The following is a 25,991-nucleotide window of genomic DNA, read 5'->3' on the forward strand; positions in this document are numbered from 1 at the left end:
CAAAATGCTTCGTTTCAAGAAGAAAAATTCTGAAATACTTACTTGTTGCTCTGACCGGCTCTTTACTCTCCACAGGTACACCAATTCCAAACTCATTTTCTCCCATGACACGGAAATGGTAAAGGGCTCCTTCTTGCAAGCCCTTGATCTTGTAAGTCAAACGTTGGCAGTTCGATGTCACTGACACCCATGCTTTCTTGGTGGCTTCTCTTTTCTCAATGTGATAGTTTTTGACAGAAGAACCACCATCATTCTCTGGAATGTCCCAAGTCAAGACTGCAGATTCATTTGTCACATCTGCTATAGTTATTTCCCCAGGTTGTCCTGGAGTGTCTAAGACTTTAACTGTCAGTGTTACAGAAGCTGATCCAATTGGATTCTGTAAGGTCACAGTATATTTTCCAGAATCACTCCTTTTACACTTTTCTACAGACAAAACACTAGATTTGCTGGTATTTTCAATAGAAGCCCTGAGAATGAGGTCTGAATCAGGCTTGCTCCAAGTAATTTGAGGTGTTGGTCTTCCTTTAAATGACATTTGAAGCTTGAAAGAGCTTCCAGCTCGAACAACTACTGCTTTACGCATTTCATTGTCTAATTCAATTGATGGTTCTTCCTCTCTTTCTTTAGCTGCAACAACATCAGAAGCTTCACTAGGATCACTTTGTCCCATTTTGTTTATAGCTATGATTCTAAACTGATATTCCATCATGTGCACAAGGTTTTTCACCGTAAACTCATTTCCTAGGAAGTTTTGTATTGCTGTGGTCCATTCGGTATCTACTTTCTCTTTGTATTCAACAATGTACCCAGTTATTGAGGAACCACCATCAAAGAGGGGTTTCTTCCATGAGATAACAATGCTACTCTTAGTGGAATCGCATATTTTTGGCTTTGATGGTGGAGCCGAAATAAAGACAGGGTCTTCAGCACATGTAAGTGGGGAAGCATCGCTGGCAGGGCCAACACCAGCAGCATTTTCTGCACTGACACGGAATTCATACTCCATGCCTTCATGGAGTCCTGAAGCCTTGGTCCTAAAATCATAAACAGGTTTCTTGTTCACACGGACCCAGCGTGTGCCATTCTTCTCTTTCCTCTCAATAATGTATCCTGAAATTTCACTGCCTCCATCATCCTCTGGCCGCTCCCAACATAAAACCATCGATTCTTTTGTAATATTAATGATCTCAACATTTTTTGGAGGTTTGGGTAAAGTGTATGGATCAACTGCTTTCACAGGTTCACTCTCTAGTGGCTCTCCAACACCATACTTGTTCACACCCATAACCCTGAAAATATACTCATTGCCTTTGATTATTTTTGTAACTTTACACTGAGTGACTGGTAAGTCGGAATATACTTGTGTCCATGAGAGACGGCTCGTTTCTCGTTTTTCTACAACATAGTGATCAATCTCTGCACCTCCATTTTCTATCGGGCAACCCCAGGAAAGTGTGATCTTCTCTGATGTAACTTTAGAAATAGCAATTGGTCCTGCAGGAGGAGCTGGTCTATCCAATACTTTGCAGTTGAAAGTGGCGGAACGTGAGCCGGCAACATTATGAAGAGTGAGAACATACTGTCCACTGTCCCTCCTGATGGAATCCTTAACAGTAACAGTTGTGCTATTATCAACTGTGTGCACTTCAATCCTGGACAACTCTTCAATGTTCCTTCCATCTTTTGTCCAGGAAACGACGGGATATGGTCGACCGGAAAAGTCGGCAGCAATTTTTAATACGTCTCCTGCTTTCACTACAACAATATCTTTATATTTGATATCCATCATGATTCTTGGCACTTCAATATCATCCTTGATGGTGATTGGACCAGTTGACTCAGATGGTTCACTATATTGGTCAGCTGCATTTCTTGCTATCACTCTGAACTCATATCTCAGGTCTTCTGTCAAACCTGTCACATCATATGAAGTTTCCAGGATATTTGTGAAGTTGCATTTCAGCCAACGTCCTTCAGGAAGCTCTCGTTGTTCAACTATGTAGCCCGTGATCTTAGCACCTCCATCATATTCGGGCTTCTTCCATGCCAAGGACACGGAGTTTCGGGTAATGTTCTTGACTTCAGGTTGACCAGGTGGGTCGCAAGGATCTCTGGCAGCTACAGGTTCAGAGACTTTGCTGCATTTGCCAATTCCAGCAATATTTTGTGCATAAACTCGGTATTCATAGAACAAGCCAAGTTCCAAACCAATTACTTTCATTTTTGAGTCAGTGATTGTCATTTTGTTGGCTTTCATCCATATTATACTGTTTTTCTCTTTGTACTCCAGATGGTATCCCAGGACTTTGCTTCCACCGTCATTTACTGGTGGCTGCCACTCTACAATCATATGATCCTTAGATGTGGCAAAAACCTTTGGTGTTCCTGGAGGACCAGGAGACTTGAATGGGAATTCAACCACTACCATAGGTGATTCTGCATGATGGCTTTTGCCGTAGCGATTTTCAGCATAAATGCGGAATTGGTACTCGGAGCCTGTAACTAACCGTAGAACTTTGATAGATGTTCTCGCTACTGTTGCCGAAACAAGAGTCCAAATGGTTGTTGATGTTTCTCTCTTTTCCACAATATAATTGTTGATTTGACAACCACCATCATAATCAGGAACATCCCACGATAGTGTAACACTTTCAGCACTTACATCTTCAATACGAACATTGTTTGGAGGGCTAGGTTTGTCAAGCACAATTATACTAATATGATAGGTTTTGGTTCCATTATTGTTGGATACAATAAGTTCATATTTCCCAACGTCATCCTTGGAAGCCTCTTTAATTGTGAGTTTTGTTGACGACTTGGATGAATGAACATTCACACGTGTAGTCTCCTTTAGGGGTTGCCCTTCCTTTTTCCACATTATATCTGGATGAGGTCTCCCATGACATGGCAAGTCAATAATGAGGTCTTCACCAGCTATTACACTGAATGTATTGAATGCCAAGTCAACTGTTGGTTTAATCTCAATATCCTTTGCGATGATGGGAACACCTAATTGTATTGGCTCACTTCTACCGACTTCATTTACTGCCACAACTCTGAAAATGTATTCTTCTCCACTTATCAAGCCTTGAATCGTAGCATCAAGCATTTTTACTGTTGCACAAACAGACCACTTGCTGCTGCCCTTTGTTTGCATCTCAACAATGTAGCTTGTTATCTTGCTTCCACCATCACTTTCTGGTTTTTGCCAAGATAATGTGGTCGTGCTCCGCGTCACATCTACAACTGTAACTTTTCCTGGAGGTGATGGTACTTCTGCTGCTCTGATGGGCTGTTCAGTCTCGGTTGGCAAACCAACTCCATATTCATTCATTGCAAGTACTCGGAAAATGTAGTAGCAACCCTCTAGAAGATTATCGACTCTGAATGTGTGCTTGTGACAATTGTTAGTTACTGTTGTATAAGCCTTCCTGGTAGATTCTCGCTTTTCCACGACATAAGCTGTAATTTTAGCTCCACCATCAATTTGAGGAGGCTCCCATGACAAGATTGCAAAGTTCTTACCAACTTCTTTTATTGTGAGATTAAGTGGTGCACTCGGAGAATCCAAAACTCTGACATTTATAAATGCAGACTTCTTTCCACTGTTGTTCTCAAGATGAATGAAGTATTTTCCACTATCAAAGCGGTTAACATTGTCAATAACAATCATGGAGTAGGAACTAGTTGTATCAATCACTGCTGTGCTACTAATTGATCCTTCTTCTTTCTCCCATTTCACTTCTGGTTCTGGCCGACCCTTGATAGTGACAAATAAACGCAACGTTGTTCCTGAAAAAATAGATACCACTTTCCGAAGATCTGCATCAAGCTCAATTTCTGGAGCTTCCACCCTTTCAGTGATGAGCACAGCATCAGGAATAACAGCTGCTTCACCTACACCAGCTGAGTTCATAGCACTAATGCGGAACTTGTACTCACAATTCTGTTTAAGATCAACCACTGTCATTTGTGTTGTCTTTTGTCCAGAGGGTGGAGTTTTAATCACCCATTCATCACTATTTACTTCCTGTGTCTCCACAACATATCCAACGATTTCAGCTCCTCCATTGTAAATTGGTTTGCTCCAACTTAGTGATGCAGAAGAGGAGGTTGTATCCTGAACTTTAGGGTGGATGGGTGGTCCAGGTTGAAAGATTGCATCACAAGCTTGAAAGAAGATTGATGGCTGGCTCTCTTTTCCCACACCAGCTGAATTTTCAGCAGAGACACGGAATTCATAGTATTGACCCTCATTTAGGGCGACCACTCTGAAGCGAAGGTCATTTAGCCTCTTCTTGTTACACTTTGTCCAACGCATTCCATCTTTAGCTCTTTTCTCCAAAATGTAGCCTTCAATTTCAGCTCCTCCATCATTTTCTGGTCGGCCCCACACAACAATCATAGAGTCTTTAGTAATTGTTGTGACATCAGGTGTTTGAGGAGGTCCAGGCACAGTGAAAGGATTGCATGCAACCACAGGTTCTGAGTCCAATGGATCTCCAATTCCATATTTGTTAACAGCCATGACACGGAAAATATACTCATTACCTGAAAGGATTTTGGTGACTTTCAAGCTGCATGTGACAACATCAGATGACACTTGGGTCCAGGACAACCGACTGGTTTCTCGCTTCTCAACAACATAATGATCAATGCTCGCTCCACCATCTTCAAGAGGAGGATTCCAATTTAGGTAGCACTTATCAGCTGTCACACCAGAAATGGCTAATGGTCCTTGAGGAGGTCCTGGACGATCCAGTATTTTGATGTTAACAGACAATGACTTTTTCCCACCAACATTGCTTGCCTCAAGAACATAGTGTCCACTATCAGTCCGGATTAAATCTTTAATGGTTAGTGTTGTGCTTTGCATTGCTTTTCTGATTTCCATTCTTGCAGTGTTTCCTTCAAGTTCATTGCTGCCTTTAAACCATTTTATTTCAGGCAATGGTTTGCCATGAACATCAGCATCAACCACGATAGTGCTTCCAGCATTTACCACAACCATCTCTTTGAATTTTGGATCCATTGATATTCTTGGTGCTTCAACTTCATCTGTGGCAGTAATTGGACCTGTGCTTTCTGAAGGCTCACTAATACTACCTGCAGCATTCCTTGCAATTATTCTGTATTCGTAACGAGTGCCTTCTGTTAATCCAGAGACAGTGAACTCTGTTTCAATGACATTGGTAAAACTGGCCTTCATCCAGCGCCCTTCAGGAAGTTCTCGTTTTTCTACAATGTAACCGGTGATCTTACTTCCTCCATCATACACTGGTTTAGTCCACTGCAGTGAGACAGAATTTCTTGTTATAATGATTGCCTCAGGTCGACCTGGTGGATCACAGGGATCACGAGCCACGTACAAGGCTGATGTTTTGCTAGGTTTTCCAATGCCCACAATATTCAGAGCGAAGACACGGAACTCATATTCAACACCAATGTCAAGGCCTGTGGTCTTGTACTTTATTCCTGAAATTAAAATGTTGTTCAACTTGGTCCACAGGATGCTGTTCTTTTCTTTACGTTCAAGATTATAACCCAAAACTTTGCTGCCTCCATCACTGACTGGTATGTTCCACTCAACAACCATGCTTTCTTTGGTTACAGTTGTAACAAAAGGTGTACCTGGAGGTCCAGGTTCTTTAAATTGGTATTGTACAATGACAGGAGCAGAGTCTAAATGTATGCTCTTGCCATATCTGTTTTCTGCAAATATTCTGAACTGGTATTCAGCCCCAGTCTTGAGCCTTGCTACTTTAATGGTCGTTCGTGCTACAGTGGCTGAAACTATCTGCCATGAGGTTGAAGTAGTATCACGTTTTTCCACAATGTAGTTACTAATTTGGCAACCACCAGTATATTCTGGTACATCCCAGCTGAAAGTTACATAATCGTTGCTAATATCATCAAATCTAACAGGTCCTGCTGGTGGACCCGGTTTGTCCAGAACAATTACATCAATTGTTTCAGTTTTTGAGCCAATATTATTGGAAAGAGTAACTTCATATTTTCCTGCATCATCCTTCATGCTATCTTTAATTGCTAGGCTGATTGAGGATTCTTTTTCCTCAACATTTAGTCTTGTTGTTTGCTTGAGCAATTGCCCTCCTTTTTTCCATGTAACAGCTGGTTTGGGTCTTCCAAATGTCAATATGTCTATTGTTAAGTCATGTCCGGCTAACACACTGTACGTGTTGAACAATAGCTTCATGTCTGGTAGGAGCATCAAATCCTTTGCAACAACTGGAACTCCAAGTTTCCTGGGATAGCTTTTACCCTTTTCATTACAGGCAATTACTTGGAAGTGGTATTCCTCCCCTTGAGTAAGATTCGTTATAATGGCATCTGTTGTTTTTGAGGTTGCAACTGTTGTCCACTGGTCACTCGCCTTGGCTTGCATCTCCACAATGTAGCCTGTAATTCTGCTTCCGCCATCATGTTCAGGTTTCTCCCAGCTCAGAGAGACCGTTTTCCGTGAAACATCTGTCACAATTACTTTTCCTGGTGGCAGTGGAACTTCTGATGCTTTCACAGAATCAACTGTGTGGGCTGGAACACCGATGCCATATTCGTTCTCTGCCATGACTCTAAAGTAGTATATACCTCCTTCTTGCAGATTCTCAACACAGAAAGTATTTTTGTTGCACTGGGTCGTTACATTTGCAAAAGCCTTTCGAGTGGATTCGCGCTTGTCAATCACATAGTTTTTAATCCTGCTACCACCATCAATGAGTGGAGACTCCCATGATAGAACGACCGAATCTTTGGTGACATTTTTAAAGTGTAGGTTCACAGGAGGACCTGGTGAGTCCAAGACTTTGACTATCACAAATGCAGACTTTTTGCCTGCACTGTTTTCAAGGTGTAGCATGTACTTTCCAGCATCATATCTGTCAGAGCTATCAATGGAAACATTTGTGTAGTTAGCCGCTTTCTCAACTTGGACTCTTTCTGATAGCACGCACTCATCTTTAAGCCACTTGATTTCTGGGGTTGGTCGTGCTCTGAAAGGAATATGAAAATGTATGACACTGCCAGCCTTAACAGTGATGCCTTTCCTGAGTTCAGCATCAAGATCAATTTCTGGAGCTTCCAACTTTTCCTCAGGCTTCACAACACCTGGTACCGTGGCAGGCTCACCAACACCTGCCTTGTTGATTGCACACACATGAACTTTGTATTCTTGGTGCTCCATTAACTTATCAATTTCAAGATGATTTACAAGTAGACCGGTTGGAGGAGTGTACATTATCCATTCCTCTTCTTCAGCTTTGCAATATTCTACAATGTAACCTTGTATTTCACTTCCGCCATCGTACACAGGCTTTCCCCAGACCAATGTAACAGAAGATCGTGTTGTATCAACCACATGTGCATTTATTGGAACACCTGGCTTAAAGACTGGTTCACAAGCCCTATAGAAAATGGAGCACTGACTTGGTTCTCCAACACCTGCAATATTTTCAGCTGACACCCTGAATTCATACTCATGGTCCTCAATAAGTCCAGTCACTCGGAAACGGTGGTCAGTGATCCTGCGCTTGTTGCACTTCGTCCATCGAACGCCTTGCTTGTCTCGTTTTTCAATGATATAATTATCTATTTCACTTCCACCATCATTGTCTGGCCTCTCCCAGCAGACCGTCATGGAATCTTTCATAATATTGGTCACCTCTGGTGTCTGAGGTGGACCAGGAGGCAAATAAGGATTCTTAATAACAACTGCATTCGATTCAAGAGGATCTCCCACACCATATTTGTTCACAGCCATGACACGGAAGACATACTCATTGCCTTCAAGCAGTTTTGTCACTTTAATCAACGTAGCAACAACCTCCGAGGAAACTATGGTCCAAGCCAACCGGCTGGTTTCCCTCTTTTCAACAACATAATGGTCAATGCTACTTCCTCCATCTTCAGAAGGTGGATTCCAAGCCAAAGAACATTTATCTGCAGTGACTCCTGTTATCACTACAGGTCCCACTGGAGGTCCTGGTTTGTCTAGGACCTTCACTTTAATTGGACATGTTTTTGTTCCAGCCACATTTGTGGCTTGCAAAACAAAATGTCCACCATCAACTCTGATAGCATCTTTGACAATGATCATGGCTTTGAAGTCAGTGTTTCTCACCTCGAGTCTGGCTGAATCTGAAACTTCCTGATCATCTTTAAACCACTGCAAAGTTGGTTGTGGTTTACCATGCACATCTACTTCCAACCTGAAACATTCCCCAGCATTAACAACAATGGTTTCCTTGTATTTTGGATCCAAAGAAAATCTTGGAAGTTCAACCTCATCCTTGGCAAGAATGGGACCAGTACTGTCTGATGGTTTACTCACTCCCCCAGCAGCATTACGGGCAATCACTCTGAATTCATATCGTTGATCTTCAGTGAGGCCTGTAACAGTGAAATTGGTGTCTGTGATGTTCGTGAAACTTGATTTCATCCACCGACCTTCTGGCAGGTCTCGTTTTTCGATGACATAGCCAGTTATTTTGCTGCCACCATCATACTCTGGTTTTTTCCACTTCAAGGATACCGAATTTCTGGTAACTAGAATAACTTCGGGCTGTCCTGGAGGATCACAAGCATCTCTTGCTACGTACAGCTCTGATATTTTGCTGGCTTTGCCAATGCCCACAATATTTTCTGCATATACACGGTATTCATACTGCAGGCCCTCATCCAAACCAGTGCTCTTGAATTTTGTGTCAAGAATCAACATCCTGTTCAACTTTGTCCACAAAATGCTGTTCTTTTCTTTGCATTCAAGGTGGTAGCCTAAGACTTTGCTTCCACCATCACTCACTGGTTCATGCCAGTTCACAACCATGGTATCCTTGGTAATTACGGTGGCAAATGGTGTCCCAGGTTGTCCAGGTTCCTTGAAAGGGTACCGAGCTACAACCATCTCAGAATCAAGTGCAAAACTTCGACCATAACGATTTTCTGCAATAACCCTGAACTGGTATTCTGTACCCATATGTAATTTTGCGATTTTGAGTGTTGTTCTAGCAACTGTTGCTGATACAGTATCCCATGAAGTAGTGGTCGTATCTCGTTTCTCGACAACATAATTGGTTATCTGACAACCGCCAGTGTATTTTGGAGGTAGCCAAGAAATCGTCATTGATTCAGCACTGACATCATCAAATCTAATTGGACCAGTTGGTGGATCTGATTTGTCCAAGGTAAGAATCTCAACTGTTAATGATTTCTGACCAAGGATATTGGAAGCATTCACTGTATACATCCCTGCATCTTCCTTCTGTGCCTTGGATATGGAAAGCACAGTGAGATTATCAACTTCAGCAACATGAACACGTGTTGTTTCCTTCATTGGCTGTTCATCCCTTGTCCATGTCAATGCTGGTTTCGGTCTACCTGAAACCACAAACTCTACGTTCAAGGTTTTTCCAGCCAAAATGCTATAGGTACTGAATGCTGAGCTGATTTCAGGCTGAATTACAAGGTCTTTGGCTACGACTGGAGCAGCCAGATTCCTTGGATCACTACGTCCTTTTTCATTGAGTGCACAGATACGGAAACGGTATTCTTCACCCTGGACTAAACTTTCTATCATTGCTTGAAGTACCTTTACTGTTGCACATACAGCCCACTTATCTGTACCTTTGGCCTGCATTTCTACAATATAGCCAGTGATTTTGCTGCCTCCATCATGCTCTGGTTTTAGCCATGACAGGGAAGTGCTGTTTCTCGTGACATCCAAGACTGTTATTTTTCCAGGGGGTTGAGGAACCTCAGATGCTTTGATGGAATCAGGGGTCCGTGAAGGCAAGCCAATTCCAAATTCATTTTCTGCAGAAACTCTGAAGAAATAATTGCAACCTTCCTGTAACGGCTCTATTTTAAAATTGGTTTTGTGGCAATTGGTTTCCACGGCAGAGTAAGCTTTTCTGGTTGCTTCTCGCTTTTCAATGATGTAATTTTTAACTTTTGCTCCTCCATCAATTTCTGGAGGCTCCCAAGACAAACTAATGGAATCCTTTGTGACATCTCTTATTCTTAGATTCTCTGGTGCACTCGGGGTGTCAAGAACTCTGACTGAAACAAAAGCTGATTTGGATCCAGCTGCATTTTCAACTGTCAGCATATATTTTCCAGTGTCAAACCTATTCACATTATCAATGACAAGTAATGTGTAGCTGCTTGTGGTATCAATTTGAGCGGTCTCTCGAATCTCCCTGTCAGCCTTGGTCCATTTCACCTCAGGTGTTGGATTACCATGGAAAGGAATGAATATTCTCAAAGTGGTTCCAGCACGAAGTGTGATTAATTTTCTCAGATCTGCATCAAGGTCAAGATCTGGAGCTTGCAACTTGTCTTCAATCAAAACTGGTCCTGGAACATTTGTGTGCTCACCAACACCGACTTTGTTGATGGCAAACACACGGAAATCATATTCTTTCCTTTCCACCAACTTTGACACCTCCAGTAGCGTCTCTTTTATTCCAGTGTGGGGTGCGCACGTAGTCCAATCATCTGTTCCAACTTCTTTTTGTTCTACAATGTAGCCTTCTATTTCACAACCTCCATCATAAATTGGTTTCGTCCAGCCAATTGTGACGGAGGATCGACTGGTGCTGATGACTTTTGCATTGCTTGGTGGGCCTGGCTTGTACACTGGATCATTAGCCCGGTACATAATAGATGGCAAACTTGTTTCTCCCAAACCAGCTGCATTTTCCGCTGTGACCCTAAATTCATAGTCATGATTTTCCTGAAGATTTGTGACGCGGTAACGAAGCTCTGCTATTGGACGCTTGATGCACCTAATCCACCGAGGACTCTCTTTATCATGCTTTTCAAGGATATAGCCAGTAATTTCGCTCCCACCATCACTGTCAGGCCTTCCCCATACAACAATCATTGAATCACGGGTAATTGTTGTGACTTCGGGTGCCTTTGGTTGGCTTGGAACAACAAATGGATTTTTTGCAACAATTGCATCAGACTCAAGAGGTTCACCAATGCCATACTTGTTGACTGCCATTATGCGGAAGATATATTCATTACCCTCAAGCAGCTTTGTCACCTTGCAACTTAGTATCTGGACCTCCGTCTGGACTAGAGTCCAGACAAGTCTACTGGTTTCCCGCTTCTCCACGATATAATGCAAAATATCGCTGCCACCATCATGCTTTGGTGGGTTCCAAGCCAGGGTGCACTTTTCAACTGTGACCCCAGTGATTGATACTGGTCCTTGAGGTGGTCCAGGTCTGTCTAGAACCTTTACATTCACCGTGATAGATTTTTTACCAGCAACATTCTTGAGCAGGAGAATATATTGTCCACCATCACTGCGAAGAGCATCCTTGACAGTCAATACTGTGTTGAAATCTGTGCTTTTGATATCTATTCGAGCTGTATTTTCCAGCTCTTTGTCTTGCTTGATCCACTGTTTTGATGGTATTGGTTTACCATGTACATCAGCTTCAATCTTAAATGTCTCACCAGCAGTAACAATAATTGTTTCTTTGTACTTTGGATCCATGGAAGCGCTTGGAGGTTCAACTTCATCACGTGCCATTATAGGTCCAGTGCTTTCAGATGGTTCACTTATCGCTCCAGCGGCATTATGTGCAATAACTCTGAACTCATACCTTGTGTCCTCTGTTAATCCAGCGACTGTAAATTGCCTCTCAATAATGTTAACGAAGCTGGCTTTCATCCATCTTCCTTCTGGTAGGTCTTTCTTTTCAACCACATAGCTAACAATTCTACTTCCTCCATCATAAGGTGGCTTCGCCCACTGCAAGGTTACTGAATTCCTGGTGACGACCACTGGCTCCGGCCTACCTGGTGGATCACATTGGTCACGTGCAAAGTACAATTCAGATGTCTTGCTTGGTTTACCAATGCCCACAATATTCTCAGCATAAACTCTAAATTCATACTCAATGCATTCATCAAGCCCAGTGGTCTTGAAATGGCATTCTGGAATCAATGTCTTGTTCAACTTGGTCCACAAAATACTGTTCTTCTCCTTGCGCTCAATATGGTAACCCAGCACTTTACTGCCACCATCATTCACTGGTTCATTCCACTCAACCATCATGCTATCCTTTGAAGCAAAAGTTACAATTGGGGTCCCTGGAGGCCCTGGCTCTTTGTATGGGTATTGTGCCACCACAGGATCTGAGTTTAGGAAGACACTCTTGCCATATCTATTTTCAGCAGCAATGCGGTACTGGTACTCTGAGCCTTTCTTCAGATGTCCACTTTTCATTGTAGTCCGAGCAATAGTGCTTGAAACATTCTGCCATATTGTGGTTGAAGTATCTCTTTTCTCCACAATGTAATTGCTGATATGGCAGCCACCGTCGTACTCAGGTGGCTCCCAAGACATGTTCATGCTGTCAGCAGTGATGTTATCAAATTTGACAGGTCCAACTGGTGGCCCTGGTTTGTCCAACACAATTATCTGAATTGGTTGGGAAATTTCACCAGCAGCATTGGTTAGTTTGATTGTATACTGACCTACATCTTCCCTTGATGCCTCTTTTATAAGCAAAATAGAGCGGTCAGCTGTGTTATCCACATTTACACGTGTGGTTTCCTTAAGTGTCGTTTTGCCTTTCATCCATGTAATAATTGGTTTTGGCCGTGCAACAAAAGGAACCTCAATTTTGAGATCTTCTCCTGCAATGACACTGTAGGTTGTGAAAAGTAGTTTCAATGTGGGAGCAATCAAGATGTCTTTGGCCAAAACTGGAACTCCCAAGTTACGTGGATCACTTACTCCTTTCTCATTTTTGGCAGAGATTCGGAACAGGTACTCCTCACCATGGGTTAACCCAATAATTTTGGCCTCAGCTGTCTTTGTTGTGGCACAAGTTGTCCATTTATCACTGCCTTTACTTTGCATTTCCACAATGTATCCAGTGATTCGGCTTCCACCATCATGCTCAGGTTTCTCCCATTCCATTGACACACTGCTTTTGGTCACATCATTCACTGTGATTTTACCAGGAGGCATTGGTCTCTCAGATGCTTTTACTGCATCTAGTGTTTCTACTGGTAAGCCAATGCCATACTCATTTTCAGCTAAAACACGGAAGTAGTAATTGGAACCTTCTTGCAAGTTGTCAGTTTTCCAAGTTGTTTTGTGACAGTTGGCATTAACAGTGGCGTAGGCCTTTCTTGTGGATTCTCTCTTCTCAACAATGTAGTTTTTGATCTTCGCACCTCCATCAACTAATGGTAGCTCCCAAGCAACTGTCACAGAGTCTTTTGTGACCTCTTTTACATGAAGGTTTTGTGAAGGACCGGGTGTGTCTAGAACCCTGACAACTACAAATGCAGATTTACTTCCAGAGCTGTTCTCCAGTGTTAGAAAATATTTACCAGCATCAAACCGATTGACATTTTCAATGACAAGCATTGTATAAGAATCTGTATTGTCAATCGTTGTGCGTTCCATGGCTTGACCATCTTCTCTTGCCCATTTCACTTCTGGAACTGGTCTTCCTTTGATGGGAACAAAAAGTCTAAGAGTACAGGAAGCTCTGAGTGTCACTATTTTACGAAGGTCAGCACTCAGATCAATTTCAGGTGGGAGCATACGATCCTCTGCTTTAATAATGCCAGGAATCAAAGCAGGCTCTCCGGTACCCTCACTGTTTATGGCAGCAATCCTTACCTTGTATTCATCATTCTCCTTCAAGTCAGTGATGGTGAAAACTTGAGCCAGCACACCCTTTACTGGGGTCACAGATTTCCACTGATCTTCATCTTTATGACTGATTTCTACATTGTAACCAGTAATTTCTGCACCTCCATCATATATTGGCTTGTTCCATGCAACGGATATCGAAGATCGAGTTGTATCTGTTACACGTGGGTTACTTGGAGGACCTGGTTTGAAGACAGCATCACAAGCTTTATAGAATGTACTGCACTCACTGGGTTTACTGAGCCCAGCTGCATTTTCTGCAGTGATTCTGAACTCATATTCATGGTTTTCTGTTAAGTTCGAAACTTTGTGGCGTAGATCTTTGGCTATTCGTCTTGATTTTATCCAGCGGATGCCATTCCTGTCACGACGCTCCACAATGTAGCCAGTGATTTCACTTCCACCATCTGATTCTGGTCGGCTCCAGCATACAATCATACTATCTTTCATTACAGTTGTAACATGTGGTTCTAAGGGTGGACTTGGAGGTCCATAAGGATTGACTGCAATTACAGGCTGAGACTCAAGCGGTTCACCAACACCATATTTGTTCACAGCCATGATGCGGAAGATGTACTCGTTTTCTTTTAGTAGTTTAAGTGCCTTGTGTTTTGTTAGTTGTACGTCAGATGCAACATGGGTCCATGCCAAGCGACTTGTTTCACGCTTCTCAATGACGTAATGATCAATGGCTGCTCCTCCATCACAAAGCGGTGGATGCCACTCTATCACACATTTGTCCTCAGCAACATCTGTTATAATTACTGGACCCTCTGGTGGCCCAGGCCTGTCCAAAACTTTGACGTTAAAAGTATGTTTTGCTGTGCCACCAGGGTTAGTTGCAGTCAAAATGTATAACCCTCCATCAGGCCGAATTGAGTCTTTGTTTAAGATAACAGTGTAGAATTCTGTTTTGCGTACTTCAAGCCTTGCACTTTCTTCCAGTTCTTTGTCATATTTTGTCCAAGACATTGTTGGAGATGGACGACCAGTTACATCAGCATCGAGTTTAAAAATCTCCCCAGCCTTGAGGACAATTGCATCTCTGAATTTCGCATCCACGAGTATTCTTGGCTCTTCAACGTCATCACAGCAAGTCATTGCATCAGATGGTTCAGAAGGATTGCTGATAGATCCTGCCGCATTATGAGCCATTACCCTGAACTCATACTCTTGTCCTTCATTCAGCCCTGTGACACTGAATGCAGTTTCTAATATGTTACTAAAGTTAACCTTTGACCATCGACCATTAGGTAGATCTTTTTTCTCAACGGTGTATCCTATAATTTTGCTTCCTCCGTCATATTCTGGTTTAGTCCATTGCAGCATCACAGAATGCCTGTTGTAATGTACAACAATTGGTTTCCCTGGAGGGTCAATTTGGTCTAAGGCAAAAATTGGCTCACAAGATTTGCTTGGTTTTCCTTTGCCTGCTGCATTTTCTGCGGATACACGGAATTCATATGCAATGCCTTCTGTCAAGCCAGTTGACTTGTATGTGGTACCAACAACTAAGCTCTTGTTGACCTTCTGCCAGATAATGCTATTGCGTTCTTTTCTTTCCACATGATATCCGAGAATGCGGCTTCCTCCATCAGAAACAGGCTCATGCCAAGTGACAGTAATAGCTTCCTTGTTTGCAGAAATTACATTAGGAGTTCCTGGTGGTCCAGGTACCTTGAATGGGAAGTTTGCTATAACTCCATCTGATTGGAGGACGGGACCAACACCATACCTGTTCTGAGCTTTAACTCTGAATTGATACTCAGTGCCAGTTGTTAAGCGTGTTGCTTTGAAAGTGGTTCTGATGACTGCTGATGCAATCTCAACCCAATTAGTGCTGTCAGTCTCACGCATTTCCAGGATGTAATTGGTAATTGGTACACCACCATCATATTCTGGTGGTTCCCAGGATATGATGATATGGTGAGCTGAGATTTCATCAAATTTAAGAGGACCTTTGCATTGATCTGGTATGTCATGAACCACGACTGTCAAAGAAGCAGTAGCTTCCCCAATAGAATTTTTTGCCAATATGTCATAGACACCTGCATCATTCCTGACACATTCAGAAATTTTCAAAATTGTTGCTGATGCGATTGTATCAATATTCATCCGTGGGGTTTGCCGTAAAGGTTCTTTTCCTCTATACCATGTCACAGCTGGCTTTGGACGTCCACTGACAGGGATTTCAACTTTTATATTCTCCCCAGCTTTAGCAATGACCATCTTTTGATAAATGTCACGCAAGTCAAGGTCAGGTCGTGATGTTTGCTCTCTAACAACAACAGGCTTTCCCTCACGAGGATCACTAACACCCACACTATTGGTAGCCATCACACGGAAAGTATACTCTTCATTTTTAGTTAGGTGCTTCACAATGAATTCAAGGGTCTTTGAGCTGCCAACATTTATCCACTTATCAGAATCTTTCTTTTGAGCTTCTAAGATATAACCAGTGATTTTAGAGCCACCGTCAAATTCTGGTTTTGGCCAGGCCAAAGAAACTGTAGAATTTGTAACATCTGTCACATTCAAACGCTCTGGTGGAGACGGTGCTTCCGATGCCTTGATTGGCTCTGGGGTTTCTGCTGGCTCTCCAATACCAAATTCATTTTCAGCAAATACCCTAAAAAAGTACTCAGATCCCTCTGCTAAGCTAGTAATTTTCAGAGAGTTCTTTTGACAGTTGGTTGTGATTGTTGCATATGCCTTACGGGTTGCCTCCCGCTTCTCAACAATATAATTGGTCACTGGAGAGCCCCCATCAATGAGTGGTGCATCCCACTGAAGGGTGATACTGTCTTTTGTCACATCTCTTGCCTTGAGGTTAACTGGAGGACCTGGTGAATCCAAAACCCTGACATTAACAAAGCCTGATTTCTTTCCAGCAATATTTTCTATACTGATGGTGTATTTTCCACTGTCTGATCTGTTACATTCAGGGACAATAAGTAGTGTGTAGGACTCTGTAGTTTCAATATTTGCTCGACCCTTTAGGTGTACATCACCCTTGAGCCAAGTGACTTCTGGTGGTGGACGACCTCTTATTGGAACGAAAATTCGAATGGTTGTTCCAGCTCTGAGGACCAATGTTCTCCTGAGTTCAGGATCTAACTCAAGATCAGGTGCTTCCTCTCGCTCCTTTATTTCAATTGCATCTTTGATCACTGCTGGTTCACCTGCACCTTCTGCATTTACAGCTCGTATGCGGAATAAATATTTGGTAGCTGTAGTGAGATTAGCTACAACAAATTCTGTGATTCGCAATGTTGATCCAGTTGTGCTCTTTATCCAGTTCTCTTCATCCTCCTTGCGGTATTCCACAATATAGCCAGTAATCTCCAATCCTCCATCATACAAAGGCTTCCCCCATGTCAGAGTCGCCGAGGACTTGGTGGTGTCAGTCACCCTTGCATTTGTCGGTGGACCAGGAACAACTGTGAATGTAAAAAAAAATTAGACAATTTTTCATTTTAATACAAAGTTGAATGCCAAGAAAATAGAATTGAGAAGTAAATGCAAATTAATTACTCATATTTTATAATATGATAAAACCAAGATACTTTTCCCATACGAGTATAAGAAAATATGTCAACTGAATTCTGATAACTTCTCATTATTATACAATATATATGTTATACAAAGCAATTCAACCATGTTTTCAACACAATGCATGTTCAACAGGATATTAGTCTTTGTGAAGGCTAATGTGTCCAACTGCATTGGCAGACAAGAAAAACAATGGATTTAATAAACGAAGATTTGATACGAGTATGTTTACCACGCTTTTTGTCTGAAATATTACAAACACTGAATGTCATCCACACCTCATTTCCCAAAGTGGTAAGCCTGATTTCTTGCCAGTAATATTTTCTAGCATCATGATCATCAAGTTTTGGTTCCTAAAAATATTTCTATGTATTAAGTTAATTATCCCCATAACGTACATGCTTGTTCTTTTGTTGACACTGGAAGCGATGGTTCACTGGGCTCCCCAAGGCCAGCTTTGTTTTCTGCAGTCACTCGGAACACATATTCATTGTTTTCAAGCAAACCGGATGCCTTGTATCTCAAGTCTGTGATGGGAGACTTTGTTGCTCTAACCCAGCGCATGCCTTTCTTTTCTCTTCGCTCTACGATAAACCCTGTGATCTCACTGCCACCATCATGCAGGGGCCTCTTCCAGGAAATGGCCACACTATTCTTCGTAATGTTGGTAGGTTCTGGTCTGCTTGGTGGACCAGGTGGACCTGAAAGAAATACTCAACAGTTAACATTCTAAACAATGCACTTTCCAAATCTTAAAAAAAAAGATTTATGCCAACAACGTCGTGTTTACAGAATACAATTAAACAGCAACTTACCATATCTATTAACCATCCTTGCAGGCTCTGATTGCACAGGTTCACCAACACCATACTGATTCACTGCTGACACTTTGAAGACATATTCATTGCCTTGGATGAGCTTGGTTGCCGTATGACTGCACGTTTCCACGCCTTCGGCCAGCAGAGTCCAAAGCAGTCGGCTTGTTTCCCGTTTCTCAATATTATAGGACTTTACTGGGGAACCTCCATCTTCCAAAGGTGGTGTCCATGTAAGTGTTACCTTCTCAGCTGATAGGTTACTTAAATCAACCGGTCCTGGTGGTCCAGGTCTGTCCAATACAGTGACCTTGACATGTTCTTCCTTTGTGCCAAAAGGATTGTTTGCTGTGATTGTGTACTCGCCAGAATCCTTGCGAGTTGTGTACTTCACATGCAAAGCAGAAGACGTTGGAGTAGTGTTAATAGTGACAATGTCTGAAGGCTTGAAGTCCTTTCCAGCCTTAGACCATGATGAAGTAGGTGGAGGCTTTCCAGTGATAGATATTGCTGTCACGGTCACTGTGTCTCCAGCCTTTACAACAAGTCCATCCTTTATAGCTGGATCAATGACAATTGCTGGTGCCTCTGTAATGTAAAGTAGAAGAGTTAAATTTTGATCCAGGAAAACAAAAGGAGGGTGCTTGTTACTTATGAGTGAAAAATATTAAAATTAAAAATTGATGGGCAGAAGAGAAAAAAAAAATCACACAATTTTGTTTCGTTCATCATGAGTTGAAAACTTTTGAAGAAAAACCATTATTTTTTAATACAATAACCACAGGTATGGTTCATAGTTCACACTTACCAAATGCATTCTCAGTTTATGCTATAACTTTACCACAAAAACATATTTAATCCCTCATCTGAAATCACAAACCCAAATGACCGAAAATTTAATCAAGAAAAAAGGGCCTTTCTTTATTACTATAGATTAATATAATCTCTGAAAGAACTGCTGGGTTTTCTTTTTGAGCAAAGTCATTCTTGACTGGTCACCATAGGACCGTATAATTATATCTTTTCTTAGAACAAAACTTGAATGCTGTTCTAATGTTGTTTTGAGGGGGGTTTTCATCTATAATTGACACTGCTTGACAAATACACTCTTAAATGTTATGGGATAAATATATATATATATATATATATATATATATATGTATGTATATATATATATATATATATATATATATATATATATATATATATATATATATATATATATATATATATATTTCGGCATGCCCCTTTCTTTGTTCCACCATCAGATTTTTGTTACTTCACAAAATGAAACAAGCTTTGACATATATAGTAATGATATTATTGTCTTCCTTAAGAGGCCCCTCAAAATTTGTTTTCATGATTATGGTAGTTAATCTGTATTAATATTTCGGCATGCCCCTTTCTTTGTTCCACCATCAGATTTTTGTTACTGTACGAAATGAAACAAGCTTTGACATATATAGTAATGATATTATTGTCTTCCTTAAGAGGCCCCTCAAAATTTGTTTTCATGATTATGGTAGTTAATCTGTATTAATATTTCGGCACGCCCCTTTCTTTGTTCCACCATCAGATTTTTGTTACTGCATGAAATGAAACGAGCTTTGACATATATAGTAATGATATTATTGTCTTCTTTAAGAGGCTCCTCAAAATTCGTTTTGATGATTATGGTAGTTAAACAGTTCATGTTCTCCATTTGCAAAATGGGAGGAATTATTGCACAAAAAAGAAATAAAAATGTTTCCCATTTTTTAGAAGACCACTAAGATGAGTTCGGCTCATAGAATCACGCTCCATTTGGGGAGAAAACAGTTGAGTTCATACCTGACTAATTTGCACTTTCCATGTGCCATAGTTTCTTCACAAAACCATGACTTTCTGACCAGCTAAAATCTACAAGATATGAATATGTAGACGAAACTGATCCAGCCTTTTGGATCACTTTAAAGTAGGGTGCCCTGTAATTCTAATGCGCTCTATGGATCCTCCGGAACTCACGAATGGTACACGTTGTGTAGTCACTAAACTACGTGGTAATGTCATCGAAGTGGAAAACCTGAATGATAATCAATGGATAAAAATGATATAATATATTGTTTAAAATACATTCATGCTATCTGTCTTTTACCATATGTTGCCAGTGATGCCCGTCGAAGACGGGCACCTTTACTAGTATATATATATATATATATATATATATATATATATATATATATATATATATATATATATATATATATATATATATATATATATATGTATATATATATATATATATATATACATATATATACATATATATATATATATATATATACATATATATACATATATATATATATATATATATACATATATATACATATATATATACATATATATATACATATATATATACATATACATATATATATATACACATACATACATACATACATATACATATATATATACATATACATATATATACATACATACATACATACATATATATATATATATATATATATTTACATATATATATATATATCTATACATATACATATATACATACATATATATATATTATCCCTGTGTGTCGTAAGAGGCGACCAGGGTTGCGTCAGGAAGGGCATCCGGCGTAAAAACCTATGCCAAATCATTATGCGGACAACAAAACGAATTTAATGGAGACTGTTGGTCCGCTGTGGTGACCCCTAACGGGAGCAGCCGAAAGAAGAAGAAGAAGATATATATATATATATATATATATATATATATATATATATATATATATATATATATATATATATATATATATATATATATATACTTGTAAGGGTGCAGTTGGTGGACCAGGTAATGATACGTAATTTTGAGTATATATATATATATATATATATATATATATATATATATATATATATATATATATATATATATATATATATATATATATATATATATATATATATATATATATATATATATATATATATATAGATATACATACATATATGTCATGTCTGACTTTCAAAAAACATTTTGCAATCCTTATCTTTATCATAGTATGGCTTTGGCTTTATTCTGCCATTGTTAACAACAGCTGTTATTACTTTCTTGAGCTTCGGCATGGTAAGCATTTGTGGTTTCTTCTTCTTTTGTCATTCTCTAAATCTAATTCATTCCCCTTCTACCCCCCTCCCACACAAGTATTTTCTTTTGAAATCTCTATTACATATTAGATAAGTCCTATTAGCCAAATACTTTCAAATGTTTTGTTAAGCAATCTGGACTCTTTCTTCCAACAGTTCTCAATCTGCAGGAACACTGTTGTGATATGATTTGAGTTTCATTATCCTTCTATCTGTCTTGGTTGCCAGTTTGTTTAAACAATCTATTGGCACGTCATGGCACAACTCTTTTCCTTCCCCACTACTCCCCCTTCCTTGCACCCCATCTTCTTGATTGATGGGAGGTTTGCATACAAACAGCAGGGTAAAGAACAGGGGTTGTCATCCTGATGTGGATGGGGTGACATCCTGAGATGGCAACGAAAATATTTCACAGTTTAAAAACTAGGCCAGAGTGCAGATAGATGTAATCTATCTGCATTCCCAACCTTCTGGCATGATGAATTCCAACCACATAAACTTATTTTGAGGTCTTGCACATTCCACTGACAAAGACAACCTTTATCCTCCCAGACTTGCTAGTTCCACAATTATATATATTTCCATAATTATATAGAAGGGTTATCCTTTCATGCTGAATTTATGATAAACTACAATTTACCCACAACATTAATATTAAATCTTAGTGTTTTCATTGTATGTTTTGTCATATTAAACCATCCTAATTTGTACTTTATGTATATTCAATTGCACAGATATTTTTAAACAAAAGCTGTTGACATGTATATTTCACGATATTCAAATAAAAGCAGTGGCAAATGGTTTTCAACTTGGTAGATAGAGAAGCAACCAGCATACCATATTCATCTTTGCAGTGGATGGCTCCAGTTGATTCAGAAGGACGGCTCACATTACCGGCTGCATTCTTTGCCTTGATACGGAACTCATATTTGCAACCTTCATAAAGGTCTGTGACAGTGTAAGCACATTCTTGCACATTTGTAAGGTTTGCTTTCATCCACGTTTTTGCTGGAAGATCACGCTTCTCAATAATATAACCTGTGATTCTGTGACCTCCGTCATACTTAGGTTCTGTCCAAAGCAGTGTACAGCTGTTCCTTGTGAGGTCAATCACCTCAGGCTTTCCTGGTGGATCTGAATGAGCAAACAAAAAACAAAACGATTTTGTCTAAAATGAATAGGTATTCCAAAGAAACAACGGCTTTTATAATAATGATTAAATACCCAATTATAGTTCGGCTGTTATAGAACTATTGGCAGGTATGATGACTATGCACGAGCACAACAAATGTTATTCAACTACAATATATTGTTTGCCCACAAAATTATCACAGCTTATAAAACAGTTTTGTTTGCCAAGTTTACTGTTTGCAATGTGTATAGTCCCAATGCAAATCGAATGTGGTTGTTTTAATTGTAAGTAAATTCAGACAATACTTTCATGCCTTAATGACATTAATATAAATGACTTCATTTAACGCAAATGTAGAGCGTGCCATTTTCTGTCTCACCAATCTGATCAAGGGCAGTTATTGCTTCAGTTGGAAAACTTGGTCTTCCGACTCCAGCAAGATTGATAGCCATGACTCGGAATTCATATTCCAGGCCCTCTGTGAGTCCTGGAACTCGGAACTCCCTTATTTTGAGTGGAGTCTTGTTCGCCCTCTTCCACATGATACTATTTTTTTCCTTGAACTCTACTTGATATCCTGAACATGGCAAATAAAATATAAGAAAAAAAAGCATCACAAGAGAACAATTAAAACTGCAGGAAAACATCAATAAGTTAAGTTTAACTGTAAGGTTTAGGATGAGATCAGAAAATTGTGGTAAAGCACATTACCTGTAATAGGTGATCCACCAGTTCTCTTTGGATCAGACCAAACCAAGGACACAGAGTCATGTTTTACATCAGTAATTTGAGGAACTGGAGGAGCATCTGGTACATCTGCAAAGAAATGATCATTATTTGATTGGTATTTGTACGTGCAAATAAATATGAACAATATACTTATGAAAACATTCAATCTTGAGAATGTTGTTCACAGGAAAGTTAAAAAAGCAAACAAACAAAAAAAGCACAAAATCAAGCACATACCAAAAGGATGTTTGGCAATGACAGAGTCTGACTTGATACTTTCTCCAACACCATACTTGTTTTCAGCTGATATCCTGAAATGGTACTCAGCACCTTCAGAGAGTCTGCAGATTCTGAATTTGGTTTTCTGCACTGCTGAAGCACATATAACCCATTTATTTGTAGTTGAGTCACACTTTTCCAGTACATAGTTGGTGATCTCTGAGCCACCATTATCCTGTGGTGGGGCCCATTTCAGAGTCAATGCATCTGCAGTGATATCTTCAAACTGTATCGGCGCAGTTGGTGGACCAGGTTTTCCCACAACCTTCAGTGTTACATTTGCCATTTTCATTCCAGCAACATTCTTGAGAGTTATGGTGTAGATAGCTGCATCTGATTTATGGCAATCAATGACAGAAAGAATGGTGTTTAGAGCTGTAGACTCCACTGAGATGCGCATGCTCTCAAAGTCCTGTAGGCCATCTCCCTTCTTCCAAGAGACAGAGGGTGCAGGCTTTCCAGATATGGGGATTTTGAGGTGGAATGAGCTTCCTTCTTTGGCAACATATGTTCGATCATGAAGATGCCCGAGATCAATGTCAGGGGCAACTGCACACATAAGAGGACAAAAAGGAGATTATACAGTATATATATATACTGTACATATAAGTGAAATAACAGAGGAAAACACATTTTAAGGAAACAAAGTATTGCACAAATGGCTTACCAATATCATCTTTGGCGACTATGGTGATCTCTTTAGGGACACTAAAACCAGAATCATTCTTTGCTCGCACACGGAATGTGTATTCCTTGTCCTTCTCAAGATCCCTCACTGCATGCAGCAGGTTTTTGCTGTGCATCAGCTCTTTCCACCTGTTCTCTCCATTTTGCCGTTCAACAACATAGGCCGTTATTCGACTTCCACCATCACTCAGTGGTTTCTTCCAAGTCAAGGTGCAAGAATATTTTGTGATAGCAGCAGCTTTCAGGTCAATTACGGGCCCTGGTTCCTCTGAAAAGGGGCCAAGAAAGGTTAAAGTTGGACCGTGACTTATTTTTGAGTACATTGCCAAATAATGCTTATAAAACTGGTCAAGATTGATGAGAAACTCATGAAGAAGTAAATGACAAAGCATGGGTGGCTTACATTGAGTGCTGGTGATCATCAGGCAAAAGTAAACATTCATTGTGAGTGAGAGTAAAGAGTACCAAAGGCAGACATAAGTTGTTCCCACCTGAAGCCCTGATGACATCTTGGGTGTCACATGGTTCACCAATTCCATATTCATTCTCTGCCATAACCCTGAAGAAGAAGGATCTCCCTTCCTCAAGGTTGTGAATTTTAAATGATGTTTTTGGACAATCTGTGCTCACTGTTGACCAAGCTTTACGTTCTGCATCACGTTTTTCAACAATGTAGTTCGTTATGGGACTCCCTCCGTCCACAATAGGTGGATCCCATGTAATAGATGCAGCCTCTTTGGAGGTTTCCTTTACAATGAGGTTAACAGGTGGGCCTGGAGTGTCTGTAAAGAATAAATATATTTGATGCATTAAGGTTTGTCAATGTTTTGCCTTCTATCCTCTGTCACATTGCTCTTCAATGAGCCTTCAATGATTTTATGTACAAAAAATAAGCTTTATGCTGATGGTAATCAGAAGCAAATTATGTTTAGAAACATCATGATGAAGACAGCAAAACAATGACAACAACAATAACATTTTATGCCCCTAAAATGCCTTCTTGGTCATTTGAATGAAAATACACCAGGTAATACTATTCTCACATCATGAAATCTTTGAGCACAATGTACATTGTATTACGAATGAGGGGGTTAGGTGGCATTGTTTTTTGAGTATATGTGACAGTGTGGAATTGGTCAGGAAAGGGGATTGAAACACAAACACCGATATGCAATTCATGATGTGACACATGTGGCAAGATATGAATAAAAATGAGTGGTGATACAATATGCTACCAAAGAGGAAATCCATCATTATTATGCTTTATAATGACATATACCTTTGAATATTCCACCATTTGATAATTAATTAGCTTTATACATTTGTTAGTGCTTTTTGCACATGTCTGTAAATATAATTATTGACAAATTATATTTCAGAGTTAAACGTGTACAATAAAATTTCAAAAGAAGAGAAGGGAAAATCTCACCGAGTACTTTCACATTGATAGAATACGATTTTTGGCCACATGCATTCTCTAGGGTCAGGATATATTTTCCAGCGTCATATCTATTCACATTTTCACATCGGAGCCAAGTATCAAAATCGGAAGTCGTGATTTCCATCCCCACACGATCTTTGATGTTAGCATTAGCTTTTGCCCAGCTGATCTTCGGAGTTGGCCTTCCTCTTATGGGAACATACACTCGCATGGTGACCCCGGCACGCAGAACCAAGACCTTCCTGAGGTCAGCATCAAGATCTGCCTCAGGGGGAACTGCAAGAAATTAAGAAAAAACAAGAAATTATGCTACATTCTTTTTTTCAAAGACTACAGTTTCACAAGAAAAGATTAGTGAATTGCATTTTCAATCTGCCCTGGTAAAAATCAAGCTCAAGTCCCATTTTCGTGTGCATGCTTCAATAACAGCAGAGAATGATTTAAAATATGTCCCTGTAATATTTTCACACAGTAATCTGAAATGTTGGTAAATGGATCCACAAAAAAA

The 25,991-nt window shown here is 40.1% G+C and overlaps 1 protein-coding gene across 1 annotated transcript in view; it reads right to left on the reverse strand.

Annotated features, from left to right (window-relative positions):
* The window catches only part of TTN (titin), a 405,491-nt gene that overhangs the window by 35,857 nt on the left and 343,643 nt on the right, over positions 1-25,991 (reverse strand). Inside the window, exons 250-259 of the mRNA XM_085850585.1 lie at positions 25,472-25,759; positions 24,534-24,824; positions 24,023-24,310; positions 23,314-23,904; positions 23,059-23,163; positions 22,727-22,924; positions 22,053-22,349; positions 18,076-18,663; positions 17,659-17,961; positions 43-17,148 (exon numbers count right to left, since the gene is read on the reverse strand). Coding sequence (XP_085706711.1) covers positions 43-17,148; positions 17,659-17,961; positions 18,076-18,663; positions 22,053-22,349; positions 22,727-22,924; positions 23,059-23,163; positions 23,314-23,904; positions 24,023-24,310; positions 24,534-24,824; positions 25,472-25,759 — 20,055 coding nt within the window. The remainder of the gene's footprint in view (positions 1-42; positions 17,149-17,658; positions 17,962-18,075; positions 18,664-22,052; positions 22,350-22,726; positions 22,925-23,058; positions 23,164-23,313; positions 23,905-24,022; positions 24,311-24,533; positions 24,825-25,471; positions 25,760-25,991) is intronic.

Source organism: Eptatretus burgeri, chromosome 2 (assembly GCF_056783735.1).
Source record: "Eptatretus burgeri isolate ZD-2024b chromosome 2, Ebu_testis_v1, whole genome shotgun sequence".
Lineage (NCBI taxonomy): Eukaryota > Metazoa > Chordata > Myxini > Myxiniformes > Myxinidae > Eptatretus > Eptatretus burgeri.